This window comes from Macaca thibetana, chromosome 20 (genome assembly GCF_024542745.1).
Source record: "Macaca thibetana thibetana isolate TM-01 chromosome 20, ASM2454274v1, whole genome shotgun sequence".
In the NCBI taxonomy this organism is placed as follows: domain Eukaryota; kingdom Metazoa; phylum Chordata; class Mammalia; order Primates; family Cercopithecidae; genus Macaca; species Macaca thibetana.
The window spans coordinates 73,615,898-73,640,883 of NC_065597.1; the positions used below are offsets into that span (position 1 = coordinate 73,615,898).

At 60.6% G+C, this 24,986-nt stretch overlaps 1 protein-coding gene across 14 annotated transcripts in view; it reads right to left on the reverse strand.

The window, feature by feature from the left end:
• Window positions 1-24,986, reverse strand: part of TSC2 (TSC complex subunit 2) — a 67,211-nt gene that overhangs the window by 3,109 nt on the left and 39,116 nt on the right. For 3 of the 14 annotated variants that reach the window (XM_050774161.1, XM_050774151.1, XM_050774148.1), the window contains 25 exons: window positions 24,388-24,525; window positions 23,812-23,915; window positions 23,358-23,439; window positions 21,973-22,128; window positions 20,774-20,890; window positions 14,956-15,078; window positions 13,967-14,073; window positions 13,650-13,800; window positions 13,211-13,333; window positions 12,597-12,731; window positions 11,186-11,375; window positions 10,005-10,098; window positions 9,734-9,836; window positions 9,311-9,405; window positions 8,136-8,264; window positions 6,386-6,550; window positions 6,138-6,290; window positions 5,897-6,009; window positions 5,188-5,400; window positions 3,815-4,018; window positions 3,116-3,184; window positions 1,725-1,846; window positions 825-1,312; window positions 519-594; window positions 222-314 (listed from right to left, as the gene is read on the reverse strand). In XM_050774161.1, the coding sequence (XP_050630118.1) occupies window positions 222-314; window positions 519-594; window positions 825-1,312; window positions 1,725-1,846; window positions 3,116-3,184; window positions 3,815-4,018; window positions 5,188-5,400; window positions 5,897-6,009; window positions 6,138-6,290; window positions 6,386-6,550; window positions 8,136-8,264; window positions 9,311-9,405; window positions 9,734-9,836; window positions 10,005-10,098; window positions 11,186-11,375; window positions 12,597-12,731; window positions 13,211-13,333; window positions 13,650-13,800; window positions 13,967-14,073; window positions 14,956-15,078; window positions 20,774-20,890; window positions 21,973-22,128; window positions 23,358-23,439; window positions 23,812-23,915; window positions 24,388-24,525 (3,543 nt within the window). The remainder of the gene's footprint in view (window positions 1-221; window positions 315-518; window positions 595-824; window positions 1,313-1,724; window positions 1,847-3,115; window positions 3,185-3,814; window positions 4,019-5,187; window positions 5,401-5,896; window positions 6,010-6,137; window positions 6,291-6,385; window positions 6,551-8,135; window positions 8,265-9,310; window positions 9,406-9,733; window positions 9,837-10,004; window positions 10,099-11,185; window positions 11,376-12,596; window positions 12,732-13,210; window positions 13,334-13,649; window positions 13,801-13,966; window positions 14,074-14,955; window positions 15,079-20,773; window positions 20,891-21,972; window positions 22,129-23,357; window positions 23,440-23,811; window positions 23,916-24,387; window positions 24,526-24,986) is intronic. The other 11 variants (XM_050774149.1, XM_050774147.1, XM_050774158.1 and 8 more) reach the window with 6 other exon arrangements.

Here is a 24,986-nt window from a genome sequence, read left to right on the forward strand (position 1 = left end):
ACTCCTTGGCATGCCAGGTGCTCACACGCTGACCTGTCACTCGCGTCTGGGTCCTCAGCACTCAGAGCAGCATGTGGCATGGAGCTCAATGAGCACTTCATGCTCTAGGGTACCCAGCAGTGTTGAGCTCCGCGGAGCATAGGGGGCCCAGACTCCCACCCCCTGCAGGCTGAGGCCCAGCTGGCCCTGTCCAGGCACCTAGGTTCGCCCTGCAGCCTCACCTGGCCTTCTCCCACATACAGGACGGCGATCTTGTGGGTGTCGTATGATGGGATCTGGTCGAGGAGCTGCACCGACCGCTCAAAGGACTGTGACTATGGCACACAGAGCCCTGTCTGAGCCCCAGATGCCTGTCCATGGGAAGCCACCCCACCCAGGCTGATCACAGCAGGCTGCCACAGGGACCCGAGGCTAGAGCCCCCTGTAAGCTTGAGCTCTGAGCAGCAGAGCTGGGCCCCCCACCATTCCCCAGAGCCACAAAGCTCCAGCAGACTGCAGGAGAGGGAGGCCACGCCTACCTCATTGGGCAGCAGGATTGGCTTGTTTGACTCGTCGCCAAAGAAAGGCGAATGGTAGAGCTGCAGGAACACGAAACTGCACAGGGAGGAGACAGTGGGCACCCAGGTGAAGGCCTGGCCGGGCAGCCACAGCCCAGGGAGGAACACAGAACCTGGCCATCTCCCACTCCACCGCCTTCCCAGGGGCTCCAGCCAGCCCTAGGGCACAGGCGAGGACCCTCCCCAGCCTGCTCGGCCCGGGGCAACTGAGGCACCAGGTTCCTGCAGGATGGTATCAGGAGCCCCGCCCGGAAGCAAGAGGCCCACCTGGGGTTGATGCCTGGCACTTTCTCTGCATTGGAAGCTGTGGCTCTGCTCTTAAAAGCATCCCTTTCTACCCTCCTGCCCCTGCGCGATGGGGCCGAGTCGGAGATGGTGTAACCGCGGGGCCGGAGGCCACTGGGCGAGCGGGGGGAGCTGGAAGGCAAGGGACCCTCGGGCTGGCCCCGACTGTCTTCGCCCGAGGCTGGCCAGGCAGCACTTTCCCCGTCCAGGATCCCTGACTGTGAACGGGCCTTAACCTCAGGGCTCAGCCGGCCCACGTCAGCCTTGTCCCCAGGGTCCCCGAGGATGTCCTGCAGGGTCTGCAGCTCAGGAGAGGAGCTAGACTTGCTCAGGGGCTGTGAGGGCTGGAAGGAGAGGTCCACAGAGGGCCGGCCACCCTCCGAGGAGACGGCTCGTTCAATGGGGATTCCCCCGGCAACCAGCTCCTCTGCGTGGAATGACTTCTCCTCCTGGCTGGAGGTTGAGGACGACTAGAAAGGACCATCCCAAAGAGAATCCCATCAGGAGGCACCCTCGAGCCTACCTGGGGTTGCCCTGGAGGTGGTGAGAGGCCCTATCTGTCCTCTGTCCCAGAGCCACAGAGCAGCCCAAGCACCAGGCTACGGTCCCCACCCGTGAAGCAGCAGCACCACCACCAGCTGTGCCCCACACTGTGCGAGCCGAGGTATCAGCATCCCGAGACCACAGGCTGCCCAGCAGCCAGGGGCCGGCCCAGGTGGACGGCTGGGAAGTGCAGACCGTCTGTGCACAAAGGATGTGGAAGATGATCTCGCCCAAGTTCACAGAGCCAGTTCCCCGGGTGCAGGCCCACCCACGCCGAGCCCTGCCTCCCACAAGGAGACCCCCCAGCTCAGGAGGGTCTAGGCTCTGAGCCACACTCACCCTGCTGTAGGCGTCTGTGCGCCTGTCCACGCCTAGCGCCGCCTCAAAGTCCTCCAATCCTGGGGGCTCCACTGGCACAGGAACCTCGCCAGGACTTCCCTCCTCCATGACCACGGCGGAGTCTGGGAGGACACAGACGGGGCTGCTGGATGTGGGGCTAGGCCAGGCCCTGGCGCTCACAGAAGGCTCTGAGAACCAGCCTTCTGACCAGAGGGACAGCAGCCCTGCGAGCCTCCCCAGGGCTCTGCTTACTGCTGCCATCCACCGAGCGGGCAGGGAAGACACTGGGAGGGCCTGGGTGTAACCCTGACACAGACATCTCCTGCATGAGCTCCTGGGGGATGGGCAGGCAACCGGCTCTGCCCACCGTAGTCCACCAGCAGCCACCCCTGTGCCTCCAGGTAGGCAGGGGCAAGACACTCTTCGCCCAAGACGGGCCTCAGCTCTAGAAGAAGGGGCACCTGAAACCAGCCCTCCATAACCGAGGAAGGAGGCAGAGACTCCGTGGCGTGGGGAAGTCCCTATTTGCAAACAGACTTGGGAGCCCGCTCCCAAGAGCAGAGGCTCACCCTCCACCTCCAAGCCAGACCAACAGCTGGGGACACTAAGGAGAGAGCGTGTGAGGTCCCAAAGCAGTATTTCCTGTGCCAGCGTCAGGGCAGAGGGAAAGGGAGTAGAAGCAGCAACAGAGGGACCAACACAGCCCCCAGGAGCCCACACAGCCCTGCACACACACAGTCACACGCCCCAGGGCCCGTCCCACGCAGCCCTTCCGAACTCGCTCCTGTCCGCACGTGGAGACCTGGCAGGGGAGCACCATGCAGGTCACAGCACTCCCTGCCAGGGCCTGGGGGTAACAGGCAGAGGTCAGTCTGCAGGGCCCTTGGTCAACCTGGGACGCGAGGCACACGCAGCCCCATCTGTGGGTTGCAGAGGCCAGGGGAGCCACCAGAGGCCAGGGGAGCCACCAGAGGCCAGGGGAGCCACCAGAGGCCGGGGAGCCACCAGAGGCCGGGGAGCCACCAGACCAGGGCAAGGCCAGCTCGGCAGGGGCCTGGGGCGGGCTTCCCCCTAAAGAGCCGGCCCCCGTCAGAGTCTGCAGCTCAGTTGATGTCACCATGGAGACTTAGGCCACCCCCACCCCTCGGGCCTGAAGCTGGGCGTGCTTGCACAGCGCAGACGGGACTCAGCCACAAAGGGATCGAGTCAAGGGGATCCCGCTGGCTAAGCCAAGGCGTTCTGCACAGACGTCCTCATGCGAGTCGGGACCTGCTCCCCAGGGCAATGGAGGCCAGACGGACCATGGGGGCGGGCGGATGAGGCGATGAGCACAGCATCTATGAGGCAGAGTGGCGCTCTGCAGCGAACCGCTTCGAGAGGCGCGCCAATACCTGCCCAGGAAACGCTCCTGTGCAGCTGTCCTTGGCAGCTGGACTGGTACAGGGAGGAGAAAGAGGCCACTGCAAGGGAAGGCCGTGCGCGGCCACGTCAGCAGGAGGAGGGCTACACACAGGTCGAGCAGAGAGCACAGGCCCCGTGCCTGCAGAGGAGAGAGGGCAGGGCCAGCGGCCGGCAGGGGCGCGCACGGGGCCCAGAGCTGGAAGCTGCTCGGGCGGACCTGAGGAGGGCTGGGCCTCCTCTTCCCGTGAGTAGACATCCTAGGCTGCTAAGTGCCATCTGCAGCCACAGAGAAGGGCCAGAGGGTCTGGCGAGAAGCACGGTGCCGAGTGGGGTGGGGGCCGAGAGTGTGCAGGCGGGCCTAGGTGTCCAAACCCAGGCCCAGGCAGGGAGGGAGGCTGCCGCGGAGCCTCCTGGAGCTTGCAGTGCTGGACTCCCCATGAAGGGTGCTGGGCAAAGGCTCCACAGGGCCCCTACTGCTTTTGACACTGCCAGCTCCAGTTTTCTGAGAGGGCAGGCACCTCCCATAGGCCAGCCTTCTCCCAGACACCAGAGGACGACTGCGCTGAGGCAGGCCAGGGGCCACCCCCAGCCGTGTAGGTGCCCTCAGCGGAGAGCAGCCATGTTGCCGTCACCAGGAGCACCAGGCCAGTGGGAGCAGAGCCCATGCTAAGGCCCGCCATGCCACCCACCTGTGTTGGAGCGAGGCAGAGGAGGGGGTTTGGCTGTGCTGGCCGCTGGCACCGACAGCGACTTGTACAGGGCTGTGTCCCGGTGCTCCTTGAAGCGCTCAGCTGCCATGAGGGCGTTGGACAGCTCCTGCAGGGGCATGTTGTTGATGTCCGAGGAGAAAGGGCTGAGCGGGTTCTCCAGGCTCATCAGCCAGCTGGTGTTCCCTGCAGAGGCGGCAGCACCTTTGGCCTGAGGCCAGCGCCGCCCCATGCCCATCCCTGGCCCCCGGGAGGCCTCCTGGCTGGGCCCTGGTTTTGCCCTGATGCTCCCTCCCACGATCCTCAGGACCACAATGTCAGAGCCAGCGCTGGCGGCCACCACCCTGCCGCCCCCATCAGCTCCAGTCCCGAGGCCAGGCTCGGCCAAGCCTGGGGAGGCACCTGTGAGCGGCAGCCTCCAGCCCCCAGCCTCACAGTCCGGACCCAAGGCCTCCAGGAGGGCCGGAACCCCACTCCTCGCACCCCTCAGCCACACCCAGGCGGCCCTGGGCTCTGGGCCTCTGCACAGGCCTCCCTCTGCCTCTGGGAAGAGGCTGAGCTGTGCCCCCCATGTTGGTGTGCTTTAATCCCAACCCCAGGAACTCGGAACAGGACTGTCTCTGGAGACTGGGTTTCAGAGGAAAGGTAATTAAGGCTAACAAGGCACCAGAGTGGACCAAGCCACGGCTGGTCTCCTCCTAAGATTAACACGCAGACACCCAGGAAAGAGCCTGTGAGGACACAGGGGAAAAGCCGCTGCAGGCCAAGGACTGAGGCCTCCGAGAAGCAGCTCCTGCCAAGCAGCACCTGGATCTCAGACTTCCAGCCTCCAGGCGCGGAGGGCGACTCTCTGCCGTGGAAGCCACTTGGTTCACTACAGGCCCCTGCCCCACCTCGGCCACCTGGATCGCCCCTCGCAGCTCACCTCTGGAGACTTAAAAGTACCCCCAAATGGCCAGGACGGTGGCTCACGCCTGTAATCCCAGCACTGTGGGAGGCCGAGGCAGGCTGATCACGAGGTCAGGGGATTGAGACCATCCTGGCTAACACGGTGAAACCCCGTCTCTACTAGAAATACAAAAAAATTGGCCAGGCGAGGTGGCGGGCGCCTGCAGTCCCAGCTACTTGGGAGGCAGAGGCAGGAGAATCGTGTGAACCCGGGAGGCGGAGCCTGCAGTGAGCCGAGATCGCGCCACCGCACTCCAGCCTGGACGACAGAGCGACACTGTGTTCGGGGGGGAAAAAAAAGTTACCCCCAAATACCCCAAGACGGCCAAGTCTGCAATCGCCCATGTGTCCACAGCTCTGTGGGTGACTGGCAGAGGGACGGGGCCCAGGCCAGCCCCGCCCGGTACCTGTGGGCCTCCGGACCAGGATCTCCGCCCAGCCCTGGGTCAGCAGGGGCACGTAGGCGGCCAGGTTCGTCTTCTCCTGCACAGGAAGCCGGGTGCCGGCCGAGGCCTTCTCAGGCTTCGCGGCTGGTGCAGTCTGTGGTCCTGGAGAAGCGGCACTGCCCAGGAACTGGGAGGCCGGCACATCCAGGGCGCCAACTCGAAGACCATGGCCCCCTGAAGAGGAGGGCGGAGGACTGGTGAGCACCACCTACCTGATGCAAAACCACCAGCCTAAAGCTGAATGCTCCCCCGGGCCTGGCAGGCTGGTGCCACAAGGAGCCAGAGAGGGTGGCAGCTCTGCCCTCGATGCACAGCCCACCACAGCACTGGCCTCAGTGGACCCCGGGCCACAGGGAGGGACCCAGAACCTGCCCTGCAGTCAGACCATGGCTCCCTGGAGCAGAGGCGGCTCCAGGACTGAGCCGGGCTAAAGACCCACAGGAAACACCGGCTCCCAGAACAGGCCCCTCTGCAGTGAGCGGGCCGCACTCCGCCACTCCACGGCTGTGGGCTAAGCTGTGGAGGCCTCACCCCGAGTCAGGACGTGGGCCAGGCCTGAAGCCAGCCACCCCGGCCTCTGGGCTCAGGAGCCTTCCTGAACACTGGGACCAGCAGCAGCCACTGAGGGAGCCCTGGTGCCTGTGTGGGAGTGGCTGGGGCCAAGGCTCACCTGACATAGAACGGACCCGGTCCCGGGCCCCACGGGACACCTGCTGCCCAGCCTGGGACTCCAGCTTGGCTGGCGCCTCCTTCGTCTGTCTCACATTCATGCCGGGGCTGGAGCTAAGAAGAGAATCCCATGCACAGGGTGGACTCAGTCCCCAGGTTGGCACGAGGGTGCCTCGTGGGCATGGGCTTGGGACAGCCAGTGTTGAGGCTGGCAGGCATGGAGAGAAGGAAGGTGCAGTCACCTCGACTCCGGGCCGGACTGCAGCTCCCCCGAGTCCAGGCCTAGTAATGACCGGGTCCCGGTTCCCACACTCGTCGTCACAGTGACAAGCTTGTTCCCAACCAGCCAGGTTTTGGTCCTGCCACCCGCCAGGAGGAACTCGCCCACAGGAGACCTAGAAGACAGGGAGCGTGAAACCCAGCTCGCCCGTGGAGCTCCCGCATGCCTCGGCTCCCGAAGGCCCGCCCAGCCCTGGAGTGCTGCCTGCACCTCTTCGGGACAGCTGTGAAGTTGGAGAAGACGTATCGGGCCATCATGTCCAGACAGGTTTCCGTGAGCTCCAGATGGAGGCTTTTCAGGCTATCGTCAGCCTGGGCCACGGAGTTCTCGTCTGCAGACCCCAGGCTGGCACTGGTGAGGGACGTCTGTATCCTGCTGGAGGGAGAGGCCGCAACCGGGGTCAGGGTGCCAGGCAGGGCGGGCCGAGCCGCCTATCACCAAGGGATCAAAGCTCAATGCATGCACGGCCGAGGAACTCGCTCGGAAAGAACCCAACAGGGTGTGGGCGGCCCAGCGAGCCTCGGCTTGAGCATCACGTGGACATCACCCCAGAGAACGGGGAGACGCCGCGGGGGAAAGACCAGGCCCATTGGTCAGAGCAGACTCAGGAGGCTAGAGAGACAGACACCCCCTCACCAAAGCCCACGGGAGCACTAGGTGACGGCCTCATGGCGAAACAGTGTAGTCATGCAGAGAGGCGGAGGCCACGCAGATAGGCCCACGTTGCATTCTGCCCGCAGGCTGCCTCCGGCGAGCACACAGAGGTCTGGGATCCCCGCGTGGCCTTTCACCCTCACTCCCAGGCAGGCAAGCAGCTGCCGGGGCCCCACAGCCAGTGACCAGTCACACGTAAGTGACAGGCAAGTGGCTGCCGGGGCTCCACAGCCAGTGACCAGTCACACTAAGTGACAGGCAAGCGGCTGCCGGGGCTCCACAGCCAGTGACCAGTCACACTAAGTGACAGGCAAGCGGCTGCCGGGGCTCCACAGCCAGTGACCAGTCACACTAAGTGACAGGCAAGCGGCTGCCGGGGCTCCACAGCCAGTGACCAGTCACACGTAAGTGACAGGCAAGCGGCTGCCGGGGCTCCACAGCCAGTGACCAGTCACACTAACTGACGGGGAAGAGGCTTCCGGGGGGTTCATTCTGATACACATTTCATAGCCCCTAGGCAATATTTTGCTCATGATACAGAAGGTGCTAGAAAATGGCTTTAAGCTTCACCGAGCACCCCTACCACCCCAACCCCTGGCCAAGTCCCGCACAGCAGAGGCCGGCCTGAGGCAAGGAGGTGGATGGACTCAGGGCTGTGGGACCCCTTGGGCTGCAACGGGCTTCCAGGAGGAGACAGATATCCCCTCTGCCAGTGCCAGCAGCGGTGACCCCCAGGCAGGAGACAGCCGAGAGCCCGAGAGCCCATATTTGCACGCAGACACCGCAGGGAGAACTGACTGAAGCCGTGGCCTGGGGCCCAGGCCCACGCCCTGGAGGATCCTGGCCCCCACCCAGACCCTCCCAGGCTGGCCCCACCCCAGCACCCTCCCCAAATGCCCCTTATTCCCTTTCAGCTACAACAAAAAATAAACCCTGTTGAGAAGAGAGCCCAAGGAAAAACGTCCGTTCTAGAGAATACGAAAAGGCCAAAACCAGGAGTGGTGTCTCCCCCAACCAGCACTGCAGCCCTTGGGGACAGCCTGTGGAGGCCGCTGCCCGGCACGCCTGGCTGTCTCCGAGCGGCACCCCGAAGGGACCTAGGAATGCGTGCAGCCAGCCCGCGCTCATACGGGGCCTGGGGACAGAATGCAACCCTTCCACCCCTCGTCACCAGCTCCCCCTGGGCTGGCCAGGGAGGACACGGGCAGACGACGAGGTCATGCAAGCAGCCCCATGCACTGCCACCCAGGTGCTCACGGGGCCAAGCTCCAGGGTCCGTGCCCCCCACCCGACACAGTCCCGCTACCTGCGGACCACATGTTCAGACACACTGATGCTGCGGCACCGGAAGGCCTCGGCTGCAGAGCTCTCCTTGAATTCTTTCACGGGTGGAGAGTTATTCAAGCCTTGTTTGGGGGGTCTGGCTATCCTCAGACTATCGGGTGAGGAAGGAGCCCCAACGCCCCAGAGAGCCCAGCTCCCGGGAGGGGAGAACAAGCCAGTGGAGGGGTGAGGAGGAAAGGTCCCAGGCCACAGGGTCAGGATGGAGAGATCCCGCGGGTGAGATGAGCAAAAGAGCCATGCCAAAGGGCAGTTAGCGGGGAAGAGACAGAAAACAAAAATGCATGATAATACATCTGGTAAATATGACTGAGGAAAAGTAAGGCTTCACGCATGACACCAAAACAAACATCAGTGCAAATTAAACGTGTGTGGGCCACCCCCACGGCAGATTCCAGGCTGTGCTGGCCAGGCGATCCCACCACCCGCGGAAGGCAGACACCGCCCAGCTCTGACCGAGGAGGCACGGAGGCCTCAGTGGCCAGGCCCTGAAGGTCACTAGGAAAAGAAACCAAGACCCCAGAAAGGAGTCTCTGGCTGAAATGGCCGAGCTTGACCCCGAGCCCCCAGGGGCTCCAGAGAACAGCTTCCGAGCTGAGGTCACGCTGGAAAATGCCGTATTCCCATCTAGGGAAAGCCAAAATAGCTTGGGCAGGAAGGTGGGGGACGGGAGGAGAAAGCCGTTCAAATGAAATGCAAACAAGAACACAGAGGCCAGCTCAGCTCTTTGCGATCTGGCAAGGCGGCAGTGATGGTGAAGCAGAGTCCCTGGCTGGCGGCAGGCTGGGGGCTGCAGAGGAGGGGGGAGCCCCAGACAAGGCCGGGCTCCTTCAAGGGGCTCAGGCGCCTACAGCTTGCACCCTATTCCCCAACTCCACAAGTAGGTGCGTGTGGCACAAGCAGCCAGGACCCAGGCCATGGTGCTACCGTGCTGCAGGCCACCATGGCCAACCTGGTGAGGGGCTGAGGGGTGTTAGCGGCCCTTGCAGGTCCTGCCCTGCCTCACATACTCCAGGGCACCTTGGCCCCCAGCCGCAGGACCCGTTTCCACTCACTGACCTGGAGGCACCGTCAGCCAGGCCACAGCCCCACGTCCTTCCCCGCCCACACCAATGCCAGGCACACCCCTGCAGGCCGTACCTCTTGGGCCTCTCGTTGAGACTAGTACTCCGGGCCCTGAAGCTGTCCTTCTCGGGGGTGTCATCAAAAGACAAGAGGACATTGGACCGCAGGCCCTGGCAGAATGAGCAGGCCCGGACAGTGAGGGGTGGCAATGGGGGATGGAGGCCCAGCCCTCAACAGGCCTGCCGGGTGCCCCCTGGCCGGGGACAAGCTGCTCGCTGAGGGCAAGGCAGCAGCACCAGCTCCCACCCCTCCATGCCCACCATGCATCAAACCCCTTCAGGCTGCCCAGCAGAGCCCCCAGCGCCATAGGCACAGCCCCAAACACCCTCCCACTGCCCTCTGCCTGCCCGTCATCACTCTGCCCTAGCCATGGACAGCCAAGGGCAAAGCAAGCCCTGGCCTGTCAAGGGACACAGCCTTCGCCGGCCCTGGGCCTACCTTAGTGATGAAAGGGACAAAATCCTTCCGGAAGGGCAGGCGGCACCTGATAAACCACATGGCTATGACGTGATGGGCCAGACACACGATGTACTGATTAAACCTGAGACGAGAAGGCGGCTGGCACTCCATCCTGGCACCAGGGAAACGTCCCCAGGGCATGAAGTGCAAAAAGCAGAGGCGCTCAGGCCTTGGGCACCAAGGCTGCCAGGGCTTTCTGCTGCAAGGCCTGGCCAGGGCTGGAGGCACAGGACCTGGGGCGGCCACTCACTTGGAGGGGTTGGTGTACGGCAGTGAGATGGCGAACACACTGGCATACTGCTCCGCGGCGAAGTTCCTGTAGAGCTGCGGCAGCCTGGCCAGAGCTGCAGTAACAAAGACAATGGTCAGGGGAGCCGGGGTCCCGTGCAGGGCCTCTAAAGGCCAACAGGCTGCTCTGCCCACGACAGCAACGGGGTGCTGCAGAGGAGGGAAGGCCACAGTCACACGGACGGGGCTTTCCCGACCCTGGCCTCAGCTGTCCGTCCCATGGCCAGCCAACCACGGCTCCCAGGCCAATTCCAGCTGTGGCCTGCCATTTGTGTGACCTGTGAGGAAAGCCTTCCACACTTTTTTTTTTTTTTTTTTTGAGACGGAATCTTGCTCTGTCGCCCAGGCTGGAGTGCTGGGGCGTGATCTCCGCTCACTGCAAGCTCCGCCTCCCGGGTTCGTGAGATTCTCCTGCCTCAGCCTCCCGAGTAGCTGGAACTAAAGGCACCCGCCACCATGCCCAGCTAATTTTTGTATTTTTAGTACAGACGGGCTTTTGCCAGGTTGGCCAGGCTGGTCTCGATTTCCTGACCTCAGGTGATCCACCCACCTCAGCCTCCCAAAGTGCTAGGATTACAGGCATGAGCCATCACGCCCGGCCAGGCTTCTATGCTTCTAAAGGATTATAAACAAAACAGAAAGACTGACAGGACCCGTATGTGGCCCACAAAGTACACACAATCTCCTCTCCAGCCTCTACACGAAGTGCTGGCCCAGCAGTGCCCTTCTGCCATCTAAACATTGAGGGCCCGCCCAGACGCACAAGCGGAAGGGGCAGGCACCTGAGCTCCTGAAGTCAGTCTGGGGGAAGCGAACAAAGCCCCCATGAAGCAATGTGTGCTCTGATGGACAGAGAGGAGGCCCAGAACCAGGGCAGGGCCAAGGCTCAGGGGGAAGAGGCTTCTTCAAGGAGGGGCGTTCACATGGACACTAGGGGGGTGAGAGGAGCCGCCCCTCAAGGCCAGGAGGGAGAGCACTCACAGCAGCCAGGCAGAGACACCCAGGCCCTGAGGCAACAGCAGGTGAGACACTCAGGTTCCCCAAGGAGTCCTGAGAGGGCATCAGAGAAGCCCACACAAGGTATTCCACACAGGGCACAGCCCGAACCTCAGGGGTGCATGTGCAGGCAGGGCGGGGACTCACTGGACAGGAACTCCAGCAGCGGGACGGCCATGCTGGCTGTGGCCGAGATGTGTGTGAGCTTCACCACCAGGACGGGCAGCGCCTTGATCATGATGTCAGGCATCTCCACGCTGCAGATGGACAAGGCTACGACGCACTGGCTGGCACAGCGGTGGATGAGGCCCTGCTCCAGGCAGTAGACCATCTCGCGCTGCAGGAGACAGGGCGTCTCAAGCCCCACCCGCCCGCAGCAGAGGCAACCTCGCCTCCCTCTCACCAACCTCGAGCGCTCCACCGGGAGAAGGGCCAAGGCTTAGGAAGTCCCTGAATGCCTATGGGGCAGAGCCACCGGCGCTGAGCTACTCGAGCAGACTCTGCACAGCAGACTGCTCCGGTCAGTTGCATTCCGACACCATCCCACAGGCCAACAGAACCCAGACACACTGGGATCTCATCGCCCGCTCCTGGGGTCCTAACAGGCTGGCTCTGTTGCAAGGGGCTGCGCTGCCTGAAGTGGCGAGACCGCCAGATCCCACACCAACCCTGGGCAGTGTCTTCCATGAGGACAGCAGAAGATGAGCGGCACTCAGGCAGAGCCTGGGGCCAGATGGCCTGCCAGGCAGTGTCCCGGGAACAGCTTCCGTTTCCCAAAGCCGGCCTCAGCCCTCGGATACACTATGGGCCAGTAAGGCCTCAGAACCTGCAGCCCAGCAAGGCTGGCTATGCTTTGGGGCAAGACCTGTGAGGACCTGGGGAGCCTCTCAGAGGGGCTGAAGTGGCCCAGTATGGTGGGGCTGAGCCTGAGGGGTGGGAACTCGACATCACCTCCCCACAGGGCCTCCATCAGGAGCTGAGGCCTGGGGCACAGACGGGCCGAGTCTCAGCTCCTGGCGGGCATGGCCCTGAGTGGGAGCCAGAATCTCTAGGATACCAGCTCCTCATCCCGGAGGGCCACGTCAAAGAGAGGTGTGGAGGAATGCGACTGAGACGGGGGACCTGAGGCAGATCGCGGGTGAAGGCACAGTGCCTCTGTGAGTTTCCAGCACCTGATGGTGGGTGTGGAGAGAGGCAGAAGCCAAGGCCTCTGGCCTGCCCACCCTGCACCTCAGAACCAGCCCCGCTCCACCCAACGGCATGGCCACCTGCCCCATGGGACAGCAGGGACAGGCCAGGCAGCACTCCGCAGGGAGCGGAGACACTGCCGGGGTGGATGGGGACACCGGAGGGCTCCCAGGCCTGAGAGAGCTAGAAGCACCGGGGGAATCGGATGCCCCCACGCTGGGCACCTGGCAGCCACCCGGGGAAGCAGAGCCAGCTCACTCACCCCTGGCCTGGCAGAAACCCATTTATGAGAACAATGTGGGGCCTACCTGGGCCAAGTCCTGGAATCCCAGGCCCCACCAAGCTGGCCTGTCCTACTGTGACCTCCTACCTGTTTGGTTTTGTCCAGGTAGTTATGGTAAGAGATCAATGCTGTCAGCACTGGAACCACGGCCAGGTGCAGGTCAGTTCTGGAGAAGCCTTCCGGGGCGCCTCGGAGCCGCTCCAGTGTCTTTGGGCCTGAAAGCTGATGATCAAATCCAGGCATGAAACCCCTCCCCAGCAGCCAGGTCATGGGGTAGCCAGAGGGGCCGGGGAGGCCCTGGGAACGCAGGCCCAGGAAAGGGGGCCAAGGGGTTGGGGAGCCTTCCTGCCTCCCTCCTAGGAAGGGTCTCCCTTTCAGAGTGGTGGGAGTGTCTGCCAAGGAACACACCAGGAATGCGATATGAACAGCATGGGAGCCCCGCTCAGGAAAAGGACGAGAGGCATCCACACACAGTGACATGCCCTTGGCTAGGGACCTCTGACGTCGGTCCCAAAAGCTGCGAGTGGGGGCAGGGGTCCCTCCACCCTGCCAAAGGCACAATCTGCTTGAGAGTGCAGTTGCGTCTGAGGGAAATGGAGCCCCAGCCCGGAGGGTCTCACTTGCTCTGCCCAGAGGCTCACAGTCTTTTCGGGAAGAATCCCACCGCGTCCCCCACCCCAACCCCAGGCCGGCCACGCTACCATGGAGCAGAGAGCAGAGCACAGCTGGTCCACACTGCAAGGGGAGGTAAAGATGAGTACTTTGTAGCGCAGGGACTCAGGCAGCCTGCCCAGAACCAGCTTCAGCACCTTCCAGTCAGACTCCTGCGAGGAGAGGAGGCGTCAGGACAGGGCCTTCTGGACCCTGGAGACAGAGGTGGAAGCCTAGCATCTGAGGCTCTGCTTGTGGCTGGACAGCAGCAAGGGCCCGGGAGCCCCGTTCTCAGCCAGGGGGAGCCTGCCCAGCACAGGCCTGTGTCCCTGCAGCTGCTCAGCGAAGGGGGAAGGCTCAGCTCTGAGGGACGGTTGCCCTCCACGGGCCAGGCAGGGAGGGAGGCCTAGCAGGCAGGTAGCAGCTCCCCGTCCTCCTGGCCCAACGTGGGACGGATAGTCCTTGCCTGGCCCCACTCTCCCCACTCACCTGCTTCAAGCACTGCAGCAGGACGCGGAAGAGCAGGGAGTAGGGCAGGGAGCCCAGCCGCACAGCCGGGCCTGCAGGCGCCGGGCCAGGTGGCCCTGTGGGAGGAGAAAGGGGGCCGCTGGCCTTCTTCTCAGAGCCTCTCTCCGGCTCCCTGCAGAAGCAAGAGAAGCAGCTGAGGCCAAGTCCCCACAGAAGGAACAGAGCGGACTCGGTTCCTCCCAACCCTGGGACGTCCCTCAGACACGCGCCCAGCTGCCACCACGGCCCCAGCGCCTGACGCCCTGAGCCTCATGGGCTGTGGGGGAGGTCCCGCGTACATGTAGTCGCAGACGCAGTAGGGGCTGAACCGCACGACCCCATCCTTGTTGGGCAGGCCGAGGCGGTGCAGTGAGTCGGCCCGCAGCAGCAACAGGAAGTCAAAGGCCTGTCAGGGAGAGGACAGGGAAATCCAGAGCCAGGCTCATGCAGGCCCAGGAGAGGCGGCGCCCCACCTGCTCGGACCCACGTCCCGCACCACACGGCACTCAGAAAAGGCCACCTGCTGATGTGCACACACCCACATCCCAACACAGACACAGGCTCTGTCCTGGTGACACTGGAGGCCCAGCACCCACAGCCTCTTCCCTCCCTGCTTGCCTCAGAGCTCACAGAGCCTGATGTCCCCACCACCACAGCTGGGCCCGCCTGGGATGGAGGGGATGGGCGCCTTGCTCCTCTGGCAGCACCACACGCCCTCAACTGCCAGAAAGCGGAGCTCAGCTTCCAGCCCTGCCACTTCTTCCACTCACAGGCTGAACAGGACTCTGAGGTCACAGGGGTGGCCCCAGAGAGCACCTGCTGTAGGAGGGAGGGCTCCCATCCCAGTCACCTCTGCTCAGCCTGGTGCCAACATCCATAGGACAAACTCAGCGCAGTTCCTCCAGCCCTGCTCTGCCCAGCCCTGCCCTCTCAGCCCTGCCCCGTGCTGCCCACCTGCCCAGCCCTCTGCTGCACGTCCTTCACAAATTCTGCAGCATCAGGAGCGTCAGGGCCATGCACTGCCCCGGAAGTCGCCGTGCTTCCTTTTCTCTGCCCCAACCTATGCCACCGTGCGGCTTAGAGTGACAAGCCACAGATGCGTGGACTGCAGGCAGAGGGAAGGACACCAGGGCTGGGGAGGCTGCGGCCACAGTGGGTGCAGAGGAGGGACGGTCAGCTGAGGCCCCATCCTGGGGCTGTCTGTGCAGCTTCCATGAACTGCAACTGCTGAAATGGGGACACCTGGCTGGGCCCCCAGGAACTGGCTGCCCACCGCAGGCCACCGTACCTGCAGCCGGATGCTGCTGGCGATTGGCAGGGTGTAGCTGTGCTTGTAGTGGAGCTGAATGTGGCTGACCAGCATCTCATAAACGCGCGTGGCATGGCTCGCAGGCAGGGTGTACAGCTTAGTCTGCAGAGAGAGGACGCAGCTCACCACGGCGCAGGGGCTGAAAACGCAGCCTAAGACAGCACCTTGTCTGGGGGCGGGGCCAGGACGGCCTGTCTAGAGCGCGCACTTGAAAACACATGACCCCCGGCCGGGCGCGGTGGCTCACGCCTGTAATCCCAGCACTTTGGCAGGCCGAGGCGGGCGGATCACAAGGTCAGGAGATAGAGACCACGGTGAAACCCCGTCTCTACTAAAAATACAAAAAATTAGCCGGGCGCAGTTGTGGGCGCCTGTAGTCCCAGCTACTCCGGAGGCTGAGGCAGGAGAATGGCGTGAACCCGGGAGGCGGAGCTTGCAGTAAGCCGAGATCGCGCCACTGCACTCCAGCCTGGGCGACAGCGTGAGACTCCGTCTCAAAAAAAAAAAAAAAAGAAAACACATGACCCCCAAACCCAGGACCACCAGGGCTCGCTCTCCACAGCCGCAAAAAGTAAAACCCAACCTCGTGCCCATCTCATCAGGGCAACCATCAACAGCTGAGGAAGAGTCCATCCATGGAGAAGCTCCAGCTGCACGTCAGAGGGGGCAGAATAGGGCGGGGAGTGTGCACTGCAGGGGCGATCCCAGGTGTAGGCAGCCCCTCCCGAAAGGCCAAGGGAACCTCCCTGACAGGTGAGGCAAGGTGTGAGAGCACCTGGTGCCTCCAGCAACCTTGGGGCAGGGGCCAGCAGGAGCCAGGGGAAATCCAGCCTACTCAGGAGGTGAGTGGTAGCATTTACAAAACTTACTCTGTTATTCTTTTAAAGAAATGATTAACACCTTTAAATGATTAAAGAATCATTTAAAGAAATGACTGAGGTCAGGTGTGATGGCTCACGCCTGTAATCCCAGCACCTTGGGAGGCTGAGGTGGGCGGACCACGAGGTCAGGAGTTCAAGACCAGCCTGACCAACATGGAGAAACCCCACCTCTACTAAAAATACAAAATTAGGCCAGACGCAGTGGCTCACGCCTGGAATCCCAGCACTTTGGGAGGATGAAGTGGGCGGATCACGAGGTCAGGAGATCGAGACCATCCTGGCTAACACGCTGAAACCCCGTCACTACTAAAAACAAAAAAATTAGCCAGGTGCAGTGGCCGGTGCCTGTAATCCTAGCTACTTGGGAGGCTGAGGCAGGAGAATGGCATGAACACGAGAGGCGGAGCTTGCAGTAAGCTGAAATCGCGTCACTGCACTCCAGCCTAGACAACAGAGCAAGACTGTCTCAAAAAAAAAAAAAAAAAAAAAAATTAGCCAGGCATGGTGGTGCATGCCTGTAATCCTAGCTACTTGGGAGGCTGAGGCAGGAGAACTGCTTGAACCCAGGAGACAGAGGTTGTAGTGAACCAAGATCGTGCCACTGCACTCCAGCCTGGGCGACAGAGTGAGGCTCCATCTTAAAAAAAAAAAAAAAAGGCCGGGCGCGGTGGCTCACGCCTGTAATCCCAGCACTTTGGGAGGCCGAGGCGGGCGGATCACAAGGTCAGGAGATCGAGACCACGGTGAAACCCCGTCTCTACTAAAAATACAAAAAATTAGCCGGGCGCGGTGGCGGGCGCCTGTAGTCCCAGCTACTCCGGAGGCTGAGGCAGGAAAATGGCGTAAACCCAGGAGGCGGAGCTTGCAGTGAGCCAAGATCGCGCCACTGCACTCCAGCCTGGGCGACAGAGCGAGACTCCGTCTCAAAAAACAAAAACAACAACAACAAAAAAAAGATGATTAAATGATTAACAGTTTCTCCTTATCTCAAAATATTACAACATAAAAGCAGTATCTCTGCCTTGGAGAAAAAAGAGGTGGAGGTGGGGGTTCACACAGTGCCTGGCACCCCCTACTCCAGGAAGGCCACGGGACCAAAAGCAGGTGCTGCCCTGCTGGGCCCACTGGGCAGGCAGGAAAAGGGGAATCAAACTTGTCACCGTGTCCATTCTGCAAACTCTGACCCTTGAACAGCATGAGGCTGGCCTGAGTGATCACTTATATGCCAATTTTCTTCCACCTCTCCCAACCAAGAGAGCAAGACCATGCATCTCCTCCCCTTCCTCCTCAGCCCCTCCACATGAGGATGACAAGAATGAAGACCATGGTGATGAGCCACTTCCACGTAAGGAACAGGAAATGTATTTTGCTTATGATTTTTTTCTTTTTCTGAGACGCAGTCTTGCTCTGTCGCCCAGGCTGGAGTGCAGTGGTGTGATCTCAGCTCACTGCAACCTCCACCTCCCGGGTTCAAGCGATTCCCCCGCCTCAGCCTCCCAAGTAGCTGGGATTACAGGTGTGCGCCACCACGTCCAGCTAATTTTTGTATTTTTAGTAGAGACAGGGTTTCACCATGTTGGTCAGGCTGGTCTCGAACTCCTGACCTCGTGATCTGCCTGCCTTGGCCTCCCAAAGTGCTGGGATTACAGGTGTGAGCCACAACGCCCAGCATCTTAATAGCATTTGCTTTTCTCTAGCTTACTTCACTGTAAAAACAGAGAATATAACACATCAAACATACAAACTGCAAGTTAATCAACTGTTATTGGCAAGGCTTCTAGTCAACAGGGGGCTGTTGGTAAAGTTTCTGGGGAGTCAAAAGTTAGATGGGGATTTTCACCTGCACAGGGGCCAGCACCCCCAGCTCCATACTGTTCAACAGTCATCTGTGTTACTTTTCAATAACAAAAGAAATGAAAACAGGCCAGGCACGATGGCTCACGCCTACAATCCCAACACTTTGGGAGTCTGGATTGGGTGGATTACTTGAGGTCAGGAGTTCGAGACCAGCCTGGCCAACATGGTGAAACCCCGTCTCCACTAAAAATACAAAAATTGGCCGGGTGTGGTAGCAGGTACCTGTAGTCCCAGCTACTTGGGAGGCCGAGGCAGGAGAATCGCTTAAATCCGGGAAGCAGAGGTTGCAGTGAGGTGAGATCGTGCCACTGCACTCCAGTGACATAGTGGGGAAACTGTCTCAAAAAAATAAAGAAATGAAAACAGCCAAAACCAGGACTTTGCCTCAACTAGGAAATATCTCAGTTCTACGGCCCAGACCCTCAGGCCTCCAGGGCTGGAGTTCCAAGTAAGGGCAACACAACCTTTTTCCTTCCCTCTGCAGAAACAGGGAGGTTCTCAGTTCTTCCAGGCCATAGGCCCCCACAGCCCAGCACACCCCTTCCCAACCAGTCAGTAAAGAGCATGGTGCTCGTGTGGATGAGACACCAAGGAGGTGATGCCTGTTTTTGTTTTGTTTTGTTCTGACATGTTGTTTCATTCTTCTTGTCCAGGCTGGAGTGCAATGGCATGATCTGGGCTCACCGCAACCTCTGCCTCATGGGTTCAAGTTATTCTCCCGCCTCAGCTTCCCGAGTAGCTGGGATTACAGGCATGTGTCACCATGCCTGGCTAATTTTGTACTTTTAGTAGAGATGGGGTTTCTCCATGCTGGTCAGGCTGGTTTTGAACTCCCAAACTCAGGTGATCCACCCACCTCAGCCTCCCAAAGTGCTGGGATTACGGGCATGAGCCACCGCACCCGGCAGATGCCTGGTTTTTTTTTTTTTTGTTTTGTTTTTTTTTTGAGATGGAGTCTCGCTCTGTCGCCCAGGCTGGAATGCAGTGGCCGGATCTCAGCTCACTGCAAGCTCCGCCTCCCGGGTTCACGCCATTCTCCTGCCTCAGCCTCCAGAGTAGCTGGGACTACAGGCGCCCGCCACCTCGCCCAGCTAATTTTTTGTATTTTTAGTAGAGACGGGGTTTCACCGTGTTAGCCAGGATGGTCTCAATCTCCTGACCTCGTGATCCGCCCGCCTCGGCCTCCCAAAGTGCTGGGATTACAGGTGTGAGCTACCACGCCTGGCCAGATGCCTGGTTTTTAATCAAACACCACGGCCAGGCGTGGCGGCTCACGCCTGAAATCCCAGCACTTTGGGAGGCTATGGTGGGAGAATTGCTTGAGGCCAGGAGGTTGATGCCAGCCTGGGCAACACAGCAAGACCCCATCTCTACCAAAAATGAAAACATCAGCCTATGGTCGCAGCTACTTGGGAGGCTGAGGCAGGATGATCACTTCAGCACGGGAGTTGGAAGCTGCAGTGAACTATGATCACAGCACTGCACCCCGGCCTGGGTGACAGAGTGAGATCTTGTCTCAAAATATGAATAATAAAAAATTAATCACCACTTTAAACTTCCGTGGCAAGAAATAAAAGACCATGACAAATAAACATGATAGGAAATGGTTCTACCATCCAACATCTTATGGATGAGCTTTTGAGCAAACTGATTCACACGTTGTATTTTACACGATACTGACACTGATAATTACCCCTAAGTGATGCTGTGAGGCTTTGAAAACTAGAGGCAGGCTGGGCGCAGGGGCTCACGCCTGTAATTCCAGCACTATGGGAGGCCGAGGCAGGCGGATCACCTGAGGTCAGGAGTTTGAGACTAGCCTGGCCAACATGGTGAAACCCAGTCTCTACTAATAATACAAACAATTGGCTGAGTGTGTTGGCGGGCGCCGGTAGTCCCAGATACTCGGGAGGCTGAGGCAGGAGAATTGCCTGAACCCAGCAGGAGAAGGATGCAGTGAGCCAAGATCACGCCACTGCACTCCAGCCTGGGCGACAGAGTAAGACTGCATTGAAAAAAAAAAAAGATAAATCAGAACCCTTACATGCTGCTCGAGTGGATGGAAAATGGCATAGCACCAGTGGAAAACAGCCCGGTATCACCTAGAAACATCACATGCAGACTAAACCTAGGGCCCAACAATCCGCTCCCAGGTGCTGACCCAGGCGAAGTGAAAATGCAGGCGGAGCCCTCACAGGAGACGGTTCACAGCAGCATCAACACCGCAGCTGCCAGGTGGACACAAGCCAAATGTCCACCAATGGAGAAGCAAATAGACAAAATGTGCTCCCTCCAGATGATGGACTACTACTCAGCCATGAAAAGGAAGGAAGCACCGACAGCTGCCACAACCTAGATGGGCCTGGACGCATGGCGCTGGGTGGAACAATCCAGCCACAAGACAGGAAATTGTTCTACCATCCAACATCTTGTGGATGAATTATGTGTGACTCCACTTCCATGAAATGTTCAGAGTAGGCAAATCCACAGAGACAGGGAACAGCTTGGTGGTACCTGGGGGTAAGGGAGCAACGGGGGATGGGGGCGTGTACTACCGACATGCTCAGGAGGTGCTCAAGCTAACTGTGGGGATGGCTGCGGAGTTCTGTGAATTTACTGAAAACCACTGAATTGTTCACTGTGAACGGGTACATTGCATGATATGTGAATCAAATCTCAACAAAACACCTGCAAATACTAAACAGACTGCAGGGCGAGAATGGAGGGCCACCCTTACTTCCCAGGTGCTGTGCTGGGTGCCCAGGATGGCACATGGTCCCGGCCCTGACTCAGGAGCACAGAGACAGGCTCTGCTCAGTGCGGAGAACAGGGCCTCTCGCATCCCTGCTGTGACCAGGAGAGGCAAGCAACAGAATCTCTTTCCATCCCTCCACAAGAGCAGGAAGCTTCCGCTGCCTGCCAGGACCACTGCACCCTCAGCAAACCCAGGCAGGGCACGGCTCCCGCTGGGGAAGACTCCAACACAACGCAGATGTAGCTGGTGCACAGCAGCTAGCCATGTGCACCCAGGGCGCAGAGGCCCCCTGCAGAACACCCACCTGAAGGATGACCAGAAGCCCCAGGACAGCTGTCTTCACATCCTCCAAGGACGCCGAGTACGCGGCCACATCCCTTTCTTCCAACTCCGGGGGTGGGGAGAGGGAGCGGGCCATCACCTTTAAAGAGAAGGCCAGGACTCACATGCAGGCTCACAGATCTCTGCGACAACAGCCGTCAGAACACTTTTTTTTTTTTTTTTTGAGACGGAGTCTCGCTCTGTTGCCCAGGCTGGAGTGCAGTGGCCGGATCTCAGCTCACTGCAAGCTCTGCCTCCCGGGTTCACGCCATTCTCCCGCCTGAGCCTCCCGAGTAGCTGGGACTACGGGCGCCCGCCACTTCGCCCGGCTAGTTTTTTGTATTTTTTAGTAGAGACGGGGTTTCACCGTGTTAGCCAGGATGGTCTCGATCTCCTGACCTCGTGATCCGCCCGTCTCGGCCTCCCAAAGTGCTGGGATTACAGGCTTGAGCCACCGCGCCCGGCCGGAACACTTTCTACCACGAATACCTTCTCTTTTTTTTTTTTTTGAGACGGAGCCTTGCTCTGTCGCCCAGGTTGAAGTATAGTGGCAGAATCTGGGCTCACTGCAACCTCCACCTCCCAGGTTCAAGCGATTCTCCTGCCTGAGCCTCCCGAGCAGCTGGGATTACAGGCGCCCGCCACCACGCATGGCTAATTTTTGTATTTTTAGTAGAGACGGGATTTCACTACGTTCGCCAGGCTGGTCTTGATCTCCTGACCTCAAGCCATCCACCGGCCTCGGCCTCCCAAAGTGCTGGGATTACAGGCGTGAGCCACTGTGCTCACCCTTCATCTTTATTCCTCAAAAGCAAAGATACCCTTTATATCCTGTGCAAAAACCAAAACTGAAAATCAAAGAGCAAGCTATTGGCTGGGCAGGAAGGACAGCAGGCCAAAGCCCCGGCCCCAGGTCTGGGCTCCAGCACAGGTCCAGGAGGCCCAGACCAGCTGCCCCCGAGTGCGACAGGACACCCAGGTCCAGGACTTTCAGTCGGGACACAAACCCAGCAGTGGCAGGCCCTGCAAAGGCCTCGGGACACCCATCCTGCAGGGAGGGGAGCCTCACCTACGGAGACAGCCGTCCGGTCATTCGAAGAAGGGGACAGAAGAACCAGAGGCCATTTCTGCCCATGGAGCTCTGGCACCCTAGCTCCCATCCCTGGGTGCAACGGCTCTCACCTTCTCGATGATGTCCAGCAGACTGTTGAAGTGGTGTGTGTGGCAGCCCTCTGCCAGGTCCACCAGCAACTGGGTGGCCAGCTTTCGGACCTGATGGTCTTTATCCTCGGGGATGTGGGAGAGCTGAGAGATGACCACTGAGTTAATCAGCTCCTCCTGCACAGGCACAAGGGAGGCCAGTGAGCACCAGCCCAGCAAGAGCCACATCTCGTGACACTTCCAATTCCTCAGGAACCAACCCGGAACCAGCGGACATGTCCCTCAGGCCTTCAGGACAGCTGGGCAGGGAGCACAAGCCCCCGCTGAGCGTGACTCAGAGACCCCAGGGCCCTTTCCCAGGGATCCTGTCCAGTTCCTCGTTCAGAAGGCTGGTGAGCACCGCAGGGCCACCCGGCACAGGCACGGGGCCCACGACTCACAAGGAGCAGCCGAGGTGAGGCCCTGCCCTTCACCGTCACAGCTGAGAACCCCTCCCACGTGGTGCTGTGCGTGTGTGTGTGAGGGTGAGTGCGTGTGGTGTATGCATGCGTGGGCGTGGGCGTGTGTGCCTGTGCGTGCATGTGTGAGTGTGCGTGTGTGTGTGCGTGCTGCGCTGGGGACAGCGTGAGTTTTCACAGAAGCAGGTAAAAAGTTCCACAGTAACAGAGACCAGGACAAGACCAGCCCTAATGAGAGAAGTCAGAGGACCCAGAGGAACTTCCGGGAGGCGGCCCTTAGCTCCATCAGATGGGAAGTGGGATTGCAATGCCCAGAAAAGGGCAATTCAAGGAGAGTGGAGGCTGGGGAGAGGAGCAGAGCGGGCAGCTCTCAGGAGGGCAGGACTGCGAGGCTGCAGGGAGGAGTGCGGTGGGAAGGGACAGTCTCGGAGCTAAGCTGCGCCTCCTGGGAAAGGGGTATGGCTGGCAGGCACACAGTCTCTCAAGGTAGGTGGGCCTGGGGCCACAGAGCTCCCAGAGGAGGCAGTGGAGAGGGAGAGCCCGCAGAGGACAGAGACCAGGCAGGGCTGGCGATCAGGCCAGGTGCACAGGGTGAACGTCATGACAGAAACAGAAGACAACGTCCCCACGCGAGACTGATCTAAACAAACTTGAACAGAATTCTTAGGAGGCTCCTGTGTTCGGTGACAACCCGGCCGGAGCTCCCTGAGGGCGGGCACTGTGCCTTCCTTGCTACTTGGCCACGTGTCAAGGCCTGGCAGAGGCGCCCAGGGCGAGCAAGCCAGCGAATGAACGGGGTAAACAGACCACGCTGGGGGCCGCAGAGGGCCCGGTAGGACCGAAGTCCCAGGCAGAGCCCGGCTCTGTGGGAGCATGTACACAACGGAGACCGCCCACCCCATGGAGAAAAAGCCTTGAACCCCCAGCACGGCCGCCCTGGACACGCACCTCGTAGAACTGCCTGTTGATGAGCAGCACAAAGGACAGCACATCCAGCACCTTGATGCGCACGGCGCCTCGGGACTCGCTCCTGTGGGACAGCAGCCTGCTGGGGCGGGTGGGGGGTGCACGGCCACAGCCCCGCACCAGCCTGTCCGCCTGGCACAGGCCAGCCTGATTCTGGGTCCTCCTGCATCCAGGCACACAGGGCACAAAGCTCTGCCTCCCAGGATGCGTCTCTCCAGACCACCCCCCATAGGAGGCAGCCCAGTGGCGTCACGAGAGGACCTTGTCCTGCTGGACTGGAAGGCAAGCTAGCACCTGCTCACCCAGAGCCGGGGCTCTCCAGAGGCAGAGACGGGGACCCTGCTCGTCGGGCATCCTGAGACCCGGCCCGGGTGGTTCCCAGACAGAGACAGGGCCAGGCTCCAGGTGCCAGGCAAGGCTGCAGAGGACTCCCTACCTGAAGAATCTCTCCATCAGCGCCTGCAGGTTCTGAATCCAGCCGTCCTTGGCCGGGTGAATGGACTGCGCTCTGTAGGAGATCAGGTTCAGGAGGGAGGACTCCTGTCAAAAGAAGAGCTGGTGTTGCCCCTCTGCCCCTCCGCCGCTCGCCTTCTCCACACCAGGCCGGGTTGCTGTCAGAGCCCAGCTGCCTCACAGCCTGCAGCCCACAGACACAGAGGCACTCCTGGCAGTGGGGAAGACGTGCGTCCAAACCCATGGAAAAGCCTGGGTCCTAAGCTGAGTGTTCCTGGCAAAATGACTGCAGCCGCCTGGGAGCCACAGGACTCCACAGAGCCGGATGGCAGCTTCCTCCACACAGGTGGGAGGAAACTGACGGGTGGGCTGACACCGAGCTTGTTAGCAAACACACGCTCCGCCCGCCAGCGCCCAGCAGCCTCCCCTGCCCGAGTGCAGACACCAGGAAAGCAGGCGCCCACCTGGCTTCCGAGGCTCAGAAAGCTGCACTTCACCCAGCACCCGGCCCCTCCTCACCAGCCAAAGCCCAAAGGCCCCACCCAGGAAGGGGTCTCACAGGCCTCTGGTCTGCACATCTCTCCACCAGTTCAAAGTATCTCTCCTGAGACCCGTGGAACTCATTCTGGTCACACAGCTCCTCCACCGTGGTCAGCAAGTCATGGACGATGGTCCTGAGCTCCGGGCTGTCCAAGGTCTGCAGCATCAGGAACCATGACACAGGCTGACTTCCACTCCCCGCATGCACTCGGCACCAGAGGCCTCGCTACGCACCCGCCGCAGGGGGACGCCCTCAGCCCTCTCAGGCCGCTCTGGGCTACATGGGTTGAGACACCCCCCAGATCGTCTCCAGAGGCCACAGTAGCTGGGATGGCAGCTGCTATTCCTGCCCGTACCCCACCCCCAGGGAATCCTGGCTGTGCCCACGCAGCTGGGCCAAGAAGGAAGCTCGGGCAGGAGGGCCAAGAGCAGCCACAACTACAAGCCTTTCTTGCCTGTCCCCGGTCCAGCCTCTTCTGGAAGCCCCAGGCTATGGCCTCTGCCATTGCCACTCAGTGCTGCAGCATCCCCTGGCCAGGGGTCAGGGACAATGCTCTGGCCCAGCGACAGGCCCTGAGAGGACTTCACTCCCTGCTAAGTCCCAGCCTCCCTTCCGCT